This window comes from Macrobrachium rosenbergii, chromosome 3, assembly GCF_040412425.1.
Source record: "Macrobrachium rosenbergii isolate ZJJX-2024 chromosome 3, ASM4041242v1, whole genome shotgun sequence".
In the NCBI taxonomy this organism is placed as follows: Eukaryota; Metazoa; Arthropoda; class Malacostraca; order Decapoda; family Palaemonidae; genus Macrobrachium; species Macrobrachium rosenbergii.
The window spans coordinates 83148708-83161477 of record NC_089743.1 but is presented as its reverse complement, the minus strand read 5'-3'; the positions used below and the strand labels follow the sequence as shown (position 1 = coordinate 83161477).

The following is a 12770-nucleotide window of genomic DNA, read 5'->3' as shown; positions in this document are numbered from 1 at the left end:
TCGCCTGCTGAAATTTACGGGATATTTTCAAGTTCAGACTGGTCAGCGTGGATTTTCTTGCGCCTACGAAATTGATTGGCGAGGAAATATTTTGTTCTGTATCATTAATTTTGCATTGTGAGGTTATATTTTTAACAGGTTATTTGAAGGGAAAACAAATTATTCATTCAATTTTTATATAAGTGTATATTTGTTGGACATGCTCATACTTGCGGCATTTAATTTTTAAGGCATCGCAGCTGAGTAACACCTCAAATATTCTGTTCTTCAAGAAAGCATTTAGCGAGGAAGGAAGATGACGATGATGGTGGTGTAAGTGAGTGACTCACCCCCTATGTTGACAAGGCACTCATAATCATCATGCCGCTCATCTCGACTCGCACTTCATCTCCTTGTGAAAGTTTCTGTTCGAAACGATTCGTCAGGTTTGCTTTTGTGCGTGTGGAATGTTCCCCTGTCCTGCAGAAGTAAATATCTTCATTACACATTTCTGTAAATGTATATACCAGTGTAAATGTATGTACAGCTGCGGACCTCCATCGAAGTCACTGAGAGCAAATGATAGCCGCGAGTAAAAAATAGACCAGTTACCGGTAAACAGTAGCGGGAGGCAACCAGGATATATTTAACCTTCGTAACAGAGAAAATGCATGCGTAATTGTAGATGGCGTTTGTTCCTTTGCTTGAGTGCGTTAGCCAACCTGCGACGATCAGAGCCCGTGGCCTTGCGTGGACTCGCATTTTGAATATTAAGTATTTTGTTCCGAGGATGAGGTTGGTAAGTCAGCAGTTGGCACCCCGACAAGACGTGTGGTGACGTAAGTGGCTTGGTGGGGATTGTGGGGGAGGTAGGGGTATTGTGGGTATTGTTGGGCTCATGGGGAACGTTGGGGAGGGGGATGGTGGTAAGGGTAGTGTGCGAGTGGAATCACCGAATATGCCAACTGCGCGATTATTCTCAAATGTTGTCGTCATAATTCGTATTTAGCATCTTGTATTAGCTTGAAATACTCAGTACGCTATCTTCATCACTCGATAGTGTTTATTAGCTCTGTTTTATCACTCTTGTCTTAAAGTAATCGAAATTTCGAACGAAGATGGGGGAAATGAGAAACGAGTAAAGAAGTCGGCTTTAAATATAGTGTGGCAGCTCGTCCTGGCTGGCTACCCCGCGCTCGTTTGAAATCCTTACTGCTTTGTAGGCAGCTTGGTAGTCTCTTCAGTGGGAGACTTAGACCAGAACAGTGAAGTTTAGAGCACAACCGGCGAGAGAGACAAATGTTGTCAGTTTGTATTGCGGGATATATCTGTGATAGTGTAATATTTTGTTTGGAGATGATCATGTGTCATCCCTCGAGTGATACGACGAGATATCTGAAGTGGTTAAGGGATTTAATTGTTATTTTTTTTCTAATTGATAAGATAAACTTTAAACGTAGTAGTCATACTGTTAGTGCCAGTCTGAAGTGTGTTTGGCAGGGGTAATACTTGAGAGACGTGGATGTAGCCCTTGCAGGGGAACTTCGTTCCCAATCAGGACTGGGACTGTTGTAGGCCAGGCTGCTCCCCCAGGTCCGCCATTTGGCACTCAAAGGGCCACGTGATGGCAGTGCTAAGCGTGGTGTTCTTGATGTGAAAACATTCTTACCCAGGACTGAACCACTTACTCGTGCGTGAAAGTTCACGAATCTACTACGTTACCGTTCTATCTCTCTAATTTATTAGTGATCACGTTTCATGGCCGCCAAGCCGCAATTAATGTAAGACTAACAGTGTGACTAGTTGTACGGTACCGACAAATATTAAACTCGATAATCTCACAAGCGCTTTGACAGTGTCATGTTGTGAAGAACTGGATAGTATTTGGACAGTGGCGTGTTGTGGAGAACTGAATAGTATTTGTCATATTAAGCCAAGATATTTTTTCTGCATTGTCATCAAAGTGCCAGTACATTAACACGCATTAACGGAGTTAACGGTTAACCTGTGGAGTGTGTTGTGAATATGTATGAGTGGTGATAATGACTCAAATAGGCATGAAACTGTACACCTGGCTGGTGCAAGAGAACTTCCTCGAGATATCATGCACATGCAGCCTAGTATTATTGTACCACGTGCCCCCAGTTGTTGCGCCATACAGCTTGCTTTAAGACTTACGCTGTGATATTTGTCGGCATCTGAGTTTTTTTTTTTATTGTGTCAGTATCTGCAACAGTCGAATAGAAACTCTCCAAACATTTATACGAAATTGCCTACAATTATATTTGTTTGCTGTAGTTGGTGGAAGGAGCAATTCTCTCTCTCTCTCTCTCTCTCTCTCTCTCTCTCTCCAGCTTGTAGATGTTCTTGCCAACACTAGGCGAAATTAACATAGATTATTGTTTTTTTCACGATCTTAGGCCGTCTTGGCTAACACCAGGTTCCTGTTCCTACAGTTTTGGATCTTAATTAGATTAAAACGCTGGACTTGGATTGGTAGCCCAACCAAACTTGTCATGAATTTATGGTCTGTGGATTCCCCTTATTTTTCCAGTAGTCGGATAATTTTTCTCATTTGATACAGTGGTATAGTGTATTGTGAAATCAAATCCTGATTTAAACCAGTCAGCGCCTTCATGTACTTTTGATCTCTGTGAGAATTGATTTGCCGTCTGCAGTCTTATTTTTAAAAGTTAATTCAATTTCTAGTCATTTTCATACAATAGGGTCCCGGGCAAAGAAGTTTAGGGTCTTCATACTTTCATTCATCTCGAATGATCTTGACATGCCCCTTCGAACGCTCAAGCCCGCGTTTTCATGCCCCTCCCCACTCGTTTACCCCCCACTCTTCCTTTCCCACCACAGAGCTCACCCTCATCCCAGAACTCGCAGCTGCGGTACTGATGAGGCCGATGACGTGTGTTACTTTGTTTGGGTGTTGCTCAACTGTGAATCCTTTGCTTGGGTCCGTTAACTATTTTGAGTTCGAGTGTGTAGCAGTCCACTAAAATATAAAATCGTTTTATTTTTCACCCTTGGCCTCCATTTTTTTTTTTTTTTTTTTTTTTTTTTTGAAGGGGATGGTTTTAGATATCACAAGATAATGCCCTTTTTTTTTAAAGGGGGTGATTTAGATAACACAAGATAATGTCCATTAATCTTTTATCTCTTAAATGAGAGTAAGCGTAACTCCATAGGTTTACACTGTTCGTCTGCTTAGTTTCACCATTAGTTCCACCCCTCCCATCCCCATATAATGTTATAAGACACTGGCACCTGTCGCTCTTTGTCCCCCCACACCTCGCGTCTTATACTCCTGTAAACTTCATCTTTCGTCTCTCCCATTTACAGTAGATAGACCGCACCCACCAATTTCGACGCCTAAACGCTCTAGGCATAGTTAGGAAGTAATGTTTATGCGCATATGTACAGTATAGATGAGATGAACAACAACATTTTTTGGGAAAAATTTTTTAACGTGACAGAGCAATGCTCCATTAATTTACGATCATTTGCTTGCATGCGCCTAACAGTAACCCAGCCATTAGTGAAGTTAGACAGCGTACTGTAAAGGAAAGAACGTGGCTACATTTGTTAATGAAATTAAACCGGTATTTAAGATGGTGAACTGGTATTCTAAATAATTGTTCCATACCGTAAACATTTTTTCTCGACATTCTACACGTCTCTGTTTATATACAAAGCTCTCCTTTAGCCCTTTCTGTCTGTTTGTGCTCCATACTATACTATTTTCTCCACGTTGCAATTGAAGGTGGTTTTGTATATGCTTTGTTTATTCTTTATAAGGTTTAACATGTTTTGTTCTGTTCTTATCAATTTGTCCTATAGAACATTAGTCTAACCGTATGTATTTTTTTTTATTTTATAAAAAAGTAGACTAATAGTACGGATTGCAGACGTGCTAAGTGAAGAAAGTGAAGCACTTACGAGATGCCATTATAATGCAATGCGTACGAAGACGTAGAGTAAGTGCTACAGAAAACTGTGATCTTGAATTAGGACGAGTAGAGGGACATTGCATTTGAGAAAAGCAAAAGGGAGTGATTATTCTTCATAAGGCATCGGTTACTCCGAGATGGCCCCCAAACGTGACAAGAGTAAGAAGGAAAAGATGCGTGAAGCAAGACGCCAAGGTGATCCCAGTTTTCCTGCTGCCGCCTCCCAACACCCCACGCGTATTCCTCGGCCCTCCATACTGTTGTCAGGTCGCCAAAATATTCCGCAGCATCAGCAGGGCCCTCATTCACTGGCATCTGCTGTCAGTAGGGAACCCCAGGATCCAACTGCAACATCAAAGACTCCGCCAGGCAAAGGCCTAAGGGTGACCTTCGACCTCACGAAAAATGTCAGAGATGGCCCTGAAATCATGTCCGAAGATGTGGCCGAGTGCTGGGAAGACTTGAGCGATGACGGTGGTGGGCATAAAAGCGATGATGAGGAATATGTAATAAATGATGATGACGTGATTGATTGTGAAAAGGAGTTTGGCGATTTTGGTGAGGAATTTACAGACTTTGGAGCTGGTGGAGGTCCAGTAAGGACAAGTGGAAGTGGTCAAGTGGACTTCTTAGCTGGGCCCAGGCATGCTCCTGGTCTAAATGACTTAGAGGATTTTGGTGACATTGGAGGAGATGATGATGATTATGGGAGTGATTATGATAATGTTGATAAAAGTAAAGATACCTTGAAAAATTATGAACAAAACGTCAGATACTTCTCAGAAGATAGTGTAGAGATACCAGTTTCAAGTGCAGAAACTCCTGTTGTATGTGGAGTTAGTAACACAGTACCAAATAGCAATTCTGGTAAAGAAATTTTAGTCCCGGAGGTAGAAGGTGCATTAACAACTAGCGATAGCAATCTTAAAAAAACTAGTGGCCTTGGTACCATTAAAACCGCTACTCAGATTAAGATCAATAAAATTAGTAGCAGTACTACGAACAAGATACCGTACATCGATAGTACCAAAGCAGATGATGATGATGAATGGGAAACTGATCTAAGTGGTGGTAGCAATGAAAGTGGGAAAATATATACAATCGACAATGAGTATAGCCAAGAGAAAATGAACCTGCAAGCACAGCAGATTAATCAAGTGTGTGAGGTGCCAAGTCTTCTGAATGCCACTTACGATGATGCCACTTTGGCCGACCAACCAAGTTTAGCCGAGGAAGATGATAGTGACATAATTACAAATGAAGTTCTTGACGCAGCGTTTCACTCGGTGATGAAGGGAGAGGATGATTGTGTTCCAGAATTAGTGCTTGGTGGGAATGTAAATGCCAAGACAATGGATTCACCGGTTGTTGAAAATCCATCAGAAGTAGAGGGTAAATTAGAATCTAAAGAAACTTTGGTAGAAAATGAAACTAAAACGGAGTTATGTACGTCAGAAGAGAGAGAGAGTGAATTGTCAAAGCCTCAATCATCATTTAATGAGTCGCAGGATGTAGAACTTGAAACGGAAAAGCACCCCATAACTGCCGAAGTGTTAGACAATGAGAAAGTGCAGCCAGATAATAAATGTGTTAATAATAAAGGAAATAATGAAGAAAATAGAGAGGTTGCTCCTTGTATTAAAGTAACCACCTCAAAAATACCCAAAATTGTTAAGGAATCGTTTGAAAAATATAAAAATAAAGAATCAAATGTCAAACAAGAAAGCCCTCCATTTATAGGACCATTAGAGAAGCCAGACCAACCTGAAGAACCACACGTAAACAATGAGTCGGTGGTGGCTGAGAATAAACCAGGCTCTCCGTGTGTGTCTGTAGGGTTTGAGTGCCACGAAGCAAAGATAAAAAATATACATGGTTCAGAAACAGAGTCTGAAGGAGAATTGGTGATAGGTGAAGATAAGTGTGTTGGCACTGCTGATGGAAGTGACAATGAGCCCGTAGACTTGAGCTTAAGTGAAAGAACATCTTCGAAGGGTGAAAATGATATGTCAGAGAGTAGAGACTCGCTAAGCCTTAAAAGTGAAGATGAAAGCCAAAGTGAAAGAGGAAATTTTGCACCTGATACCGAGACACAAGAATCTTGTGGTAATCTTAAAGCAGAAAATTTGGAAGTTAGTCCTCAGTGTAGGATAGGTACCTCTCCATCACCAGAAATTATTGTAGAAGCGCCGCTTGGAAACTCTGAAAGTAGTAAAGAAAAAGAAAAGATTGTAGAGAAAAAGAATGGGAAGAAAAAAGGCAAAAAGAATAAACGTGATGGCAAATTAGAAGCATCAAAAACTGAATTGCTACACCCAGAGAGGCCAAGATTAGTTCGAGGAAAGTCGTGGAAGGAAAAAAGAGAGAAATTCAAGTCCCAGCATGGAGATGCCCTTCCTCTGTCATTTGGAAAGGAACTCTGTGAATCTGAGCTGGTTGAAGCAACCTCTAATTTGCTCACCGAGACTTACACAGAGGCAAGCCTCCAAACAGCCAGCAAGTGTTCAACTGAAACGACAATAGTGACCGAAACCCCTTGCACAGCATGTTCCTCTGTAACTGTTGAGTTTAATGAGTCTGAAAGTCTTTGTAAAGGATGTCTGTGTAGAGAGAAAAAGAGGCCTGCAGATGCAATGGCTCAAGTGACGGAGATGAGGCCTTGTAGTGAAAATATGTTCCAAAATCCCGTGGTGACTGAATTATCAAATAAAACCTCATACGTTGTATTTGAGAATGAACAGGGCGTTCCGGATAAACAGATTTTACCCGAGCAAGATGATTTTTACGTTGTGAAATCTTGCGAGGTAGCTGTGCCATCTGAAGTACACACTGAATATGTGCCAGATAGTGAATCCAGTGAAGAAGCGAATGGGAAGAATGGCAAATCGGCAGTTAATAGCTCGGGAAAAGACGAGGGAGCGGTTGTAGGTTGCAGTTCTAATAACCCAGGTGATAGTAGTTATAACAGTGGAAATGAGCCTGAGTTGTTTGTTGATAGCTCAAATTCATCGTCAGATGACCAAAATCCAGTGTACTTTGATGCCAAAGATAGTTCATGTACTGACAAGGTAGGGGGATCCTATGATTATGTAGAGAATTTCCCGGGTGTTATTGGTACTCAAAATATAAATTATATTTATTCCTATGATGACGCAGAGTATCAGCGCCAAACTGATCGTCCCAAATTAACAGTAAAGCCATTAACGTCATCTTTGGGAACAAGTTGTGTTGTGGTAGTTAACATGGGGAAAGATAATGATGATGATTCAGATACTCCTTTGACCTCAGGGGAAATAATCTACGAAGGTCCTTGCATGTGTGGACCTAGTGATAAGGGTAGGAATGTGAGTAGAGGGAATATAACTGAAGAGCAGACCTGTGAAGAAGGCACGCTGTATGTTCCACCACTCTTTGGTAGTGATCAAGATGCATCGACAGGTTATGAAGGTAAGACCATGGGTGTAGAAGCACATGATTTTGAAACCAATGAAACAATGGGAAGTAATCCTGAGGACAGTGCCACTGGTGCCGTTGATGGTGATTCAAAGGACATCAGATCAAGAATAAAGGAAATTGTGGGGCCGCGACTTCACCAGAAACGTGGTCGTCATACTGTAAGGCGACATGGTGGGGCTAGAAGTGATGCCTCTTTTAATGACAGTAATGGGGGAACAGATGAAAATTTGGATACAGATGCTGGGATAAGGCGAGATGAATCACCAATTCCTGGTTCTTCACCAGCTTCTAGTTCGGGCGTCCAAGGATCCGATGAAATGTCTCCCTCCAGGTCCTGCTCGAGGTCCCCATCTCGAGAAGATTCTGCTTCACCTCCCACCACCATTGACAATATGTCTGACCTAGCATATGAAACTTATCAAGTACAGACTGCGTCATCCATCAAGACAAAGGATGACGTTGCAAAGGGTAGTGTGGAATCAAGTCCTGCTAAGACTGACAACCAGGTAGACTACAGCTTTAAAACCTTCAGAGATATGTATCAGATCAACCCATCTTACATGACAGACTCGGATGATCATGACGATCTGAACGAGTCTGACACCATCACTCAAGGATCTCCCGGCCTAAGCTATGATCCAGATAGATCCATCACTGTCAGCAGTAAGTTGAATATTTCACCCTTTTCTGTGGGCATTGACACTGCTTTATACAAATTGCTGGTGGAGGGTTAACTTTATCATTCTTTTCCATGCTCTAAATCAAAGATGCAGTGACATCTGCATAGGCAATTAGGGATTTTAGTGGCACTTCCTCATGGTTTTAAGTAATTTTTATACACAAATTATGAGAAGCTGCCCATATATGTGATTTATTTTTCTATTTTGTTAATAAATCCAAATAGGGCAGCCATGGAAAAGAACAAGGCCACTAGTGTTAGTATTTAGGAGGTTATAAACTGTATACAGTTATTCTTTACTAAGAGGTTAGACGCTTTATAAAGTAATTCGTAAGACACTACGTTGTTTGGTGTAGGTGACTGCATGAATGCCTAGTGTCTCGTTTAGGTTTAGATGTAATAGTTTAACAATAGAAATTTAATTAATGCACATACAAACGGACATGAACTATGTACATATCTATGGTACAGTTATTACCGTTATGACGAATTTGCTATTTAAAGAAAATGTTATAGAGATAGCGTTATGTATGGTTTAATAGGAAAAAAAATCTTGATTAAATCGTTTAAATGGTGTTAACGTAGGTTCCTTTCCGTCCTTAATACAGCTCTCCCTTTGTTTTTTTCTTTTTATCTGTTTGGTGGTGGTTGTATAGGCTGGGGATCCACATCTGAAGAGTCCCCCGCCCCTGTAGATCCCAGCACGTCCCCGCCCCTCCCTTCTGGGGGCCGTGGCACTAAGAAGGTGCCAAAGGTCACTAAGCAGCTAAGAGAGACACAAGGTTAGGTTGCTTTGCATGATCTAGGAAGTTAATTTTCACAGATTTTTTAAATTTTTTATATTAACCATGTATTAATCCCTAATCACTGCAATTTACTCTTTACATTTAATTTACTGCATTGTTGAATAACCCCCTCCCCAATTCAACCAAGTTTAATCTCTCTAACAGTCAAAGCAGTTAAGCTGTATAGGAATGCTTTTATATTGAATGACTAATCTACGAAACCTGAATTGCCATAGATATTAGAAAATTTTGTGCATTTACTTTATTTGTATTTGCCTATGAGACTTTTCAGTGAGTAATATGTTTGCATGTAATGATCAAGTTATTGGTACACAAAATAGAGCTCGCTCTGTATTTTTCAATGAACTTTTAAACTTCAGCAGAGAAGAAAAACTGATATGTAAAACCTGTAAAACACTCTTATTCTTGTCAGTCTAAAGAGATTTCGAATACACAAAGTGTGCTTTTGTCTATTGTTGGTTCTCTTGACGACTATTTTCAGAGACCAATAATGTTCAACATGTTTCAGTGAGTTTTGGAGTTAGTTTTCCAGCTTTTATAGCAGTACAGTTATCTTAATTTTAAGTTCTGAATCGTCGCTGAAATTAGAAGATTGAGAAGCTTTTGAACAAGAGTAGTAAATTCGGCGTGCGTTACAGAAATCTCTGTAAGCTAGTAGTAGTTATTCTTTAGTCGCCCTTGTACAAATTACGATCATTTTCTATAGTGTTTGAGTTCGTTTTCTATGGGTAGAGAAAATGGGATCAATTTAATGGGATTCAAATCTATATTGCTGCTAGTTGACTAAGTTTTCTTATTTAACCTGTACCCTTTTAATCAGAGGCTCATTGGTGTAGAAATATATCATTGCTTATGTTTGGGGTTGTAAAGTTTTTTTTTTAATTATATGTATTATATAGTATTAGTGCCGTTGATGATGATCTTGAAATTTTTATTCGCATTAGGCATAGTTAGAAATTTGTTGCTTTCGTAATACATAAGAATGAGTTTTCACTAGCCAGTTAAACTGTATAATTAGCCATCGGAACTTGAGCAGTCTGTAACGGAACTCACAATGGTGAGTGACTCAGATATCATCCTCATTCAGTCTCAGACTTTCTGCTGGCCTCGGGAAGCAGTGGTAACCCAGCGGCTCACAAACTAAGGTTCCAGCTTTCGAGTTTTGATCTGGAGATATAGACGTTTTTCTAATATCCAGTCCCTTTACTGACCTGATCTGTGAATTAAGCATTTTACTGTAAATAAACTGTTTTTTGTTGTAACTGGGGTGGAAAGAGAGGAAAACCCCAAGACGTGTGGTTCGTCACTTCGCCAAAATATCTTAATAATGGGAGGACCAAGACGAGATAAACTCACTCCTTGTAAAAAACCCTCTCTCTCTCTCTCTCTCTCTCTCTCTCTACTCTCTCTCTCTCTCTCTCTCTCTCTCTCTCTCTCTCAGGTGTGTTTATTATATTATATATATATGTGTGTGTGTATGTATGTATATGTATATGGTGTATGTATGTGTATATGTATATACACACACACGCACACTCGAAGCAGGTCATCATCATTTGCAGATAGTTTGACATGAAAACTTTGCCGTACATGAATATTAGAAGATCGGTAATCATCTCGGATTAACGATCCCAGGGAGCATTTTCCTTCGACCACTGCCATGCTACGATGGTAATGGTTTAGTGAAGAGATCGCCGGAAGCCGCAGGTTACGAAGTTTTTCTCCTGCGGCTGAGGCACTTGGTTTTTGGAAAATGGCAGTACTTTTATTTTACTCCTTTCACATTGCGCTGTACTCATTTATTCTTGCGACGAGGTGATTTGGGCAATTTGATGTACTTTTCGTCTCCTGAGTCAGTAAGATGAAATGTTCGTTGCTCTGTCTACATTAAGGGAAAAACTGTACAAATCTGCACTTTTTGTTCTAGAGTACGTATGAAAGTTTTCCCTCGTGCATCGATGTGGTTAACCGTATTCAAGGTTCGTTGGTTTGGTCGTCTCTGATATAGAGAGAATAACTAGTCTTGGGTCTAGTGTTGTATAAGTACCACATTCTTTACGAAGTATTGGCGAATTTTACGACAGTGCAGTAAATTTATTTTATATATCTTCATCCCGTGGTATTGCCACAGTGATTAACTTTGGATACTACAGTAGTGTGACATGCTTAAAGTACCGTAAAACACGGCCTTCCCGATTCACTGTATTATGACGCGACAAGGAGAGTTTCTAGACATTTCAAGTGGTGTGTGTGTGTGTGTGTGCGCGCGCAGTATACTGAAATTCATCTCTCGTGTGTTTTGCCTCATGTAGTGATATAAATTCCTTAAACTTTTACACATAGCGTTTACTATGCACTGTCTCTTGGGGTCCTAAGAAAACGTACCGTAGTATTCATATACTTGCCTCAAATGTGATGTTTTATTTCCAGTATTCGCGGCTCATTGCCTCAGTCGTAGCAATCACACAGCCACTACAACTTAAAATATGACAGTTGACTGCAGAATATATTGTTAAACAATTCAGTTAGGGCATGACGGAAACTGTGGCACTATGTTTTAATGTAGCGTGTTGTCAACAATGATTTATATCTTATACAAATTACCTAGTTTATATGATTTGTGAAGTTCATTCGCTACACCAATATAATCAGCCATGTAAGAGAATCTGTAACCACCTGTTCATACAGAAGCACAATTAACTAAAAATATTTTTATCTGCACAAAGGAACTAGGAGAATTCTAAGTTGAAACCACAGTGTATTGGGGTTTGTAAAGGATTGTCATTGCTTAGTTTCATTATACTTGTGTAAATACAAACGCTCTCTCTCTCATATATATATAATATTTACAGATTGTAAACAACTATTACAAATTAAGAGGTTCTGAGTGTAACAAATACCCACGGTAGGAATCTTAAACTGTCCTGATGATGCCAAGCACCAATAGGGTGACGTATATAGGTACAAGAGTTTTGGAGAAGCAGTAGTTTAAGAAATAAAACTACCTCCAGCTGTACCGTTGAAGCCTTTTTAATTTAAAAAAGCAACATTGAATTTTTAATAAATAATATTTGGTAAACTTCTACTGCAATCAAGGTGCTTGCATACAGCGTGTAAGTAGAACGTCTGGATTTTAGCGACAACCAAATCTGGTTGTATAACGATCGTAAGACTTTAATTTAATAGTTCGACAAATGGAAGTGTACTTCAATATAAATGTGGGAAATTAATTCTCCAGTTGAATAAAATAATGAAAAATCTTAGAGGGCAATCTTGAATTAGGGAAAGAGTGCCTGAAAGTAATGGAATAATTGATTATAGTATAAAATGTCTATAGTCTAGATGGTGAAATGAACCATGAGATTATTTACATAAAATGACTGCTTACAGCTGGTTTGACATCAGACATTGGCTTCCAGAAGAATTTCTGGAAGCTAGATGAGTGAACTCGTGCAAATATGCCATACAGAATCGGATAGGAACCTAAAAGTGGTGCGATAAGCATTCTGTGTTGGCTGTTGTGCTTCATGAGTACGCCAAGACCCCAAGTATTTACAAGTCAAGAATTCCTCAGGGTATTATCGAGAATGTGACCATGTACGACGTGAAAGCCTTTGCAGCGTGTTAAGCTTTTTTTTTTTTTTTTTCGCCTCCACCTTTGCGGAGAATTTGCTAAAGTATTATTGCCATAGTGGAAGAGTGATATCGAAAAAACCTATTTCTCTCGCTCTCTCTCTCGCCATCGTCCAGGTTAGTTTTTTATTTTTTATTTTTTTTATTTTGCGTCAATATAAAAAAAAAACGAGAGTTTTATGATTTATTTGTCAAAGGTGCTGCGGTATTGCCATCTGTTACTGAAATTCTTGCAGATTTTTTGTTTTAAGTCGTGGT

The 12770-nt window shown here is 39.8% G+C and overlaps 1 protein-coding gene across 17 annotated transcripts in view; it reads left to right on the top strand.

Annotated features, from left to right (window-relative positions):
* klar (klarsicht) overlaps positions 1-12770 on the top strand; it is a 155096-nt gene that overhangs the window by 121800 nt on the left and 20526 nt on the right. For 3 of the 17 annotated variants that reach the window (XM_067083646.1, XM_067083644.1, XM_067083635.1), the window contains one exon: positions 8730-8855. The exons of 3 other annotated variants lie outside the window; for them this stretch is intronic. In XM_067083646.1, the coding sequence (XP_066939747.1) occupies positions 8730-8855 (126 nt within the window). Of the gene's footprint in view, positions 1-1160; positions 1288-1468; positions 1761-3873; positions 8058-8729; positions 8856-12770 lie in introns of those variants that run through there. 11 more of the 17 variants (XM_067083548.1, XM_067083590.1, XM_067083556.1 and 8 more) reach the window with 11 other exon arrangements.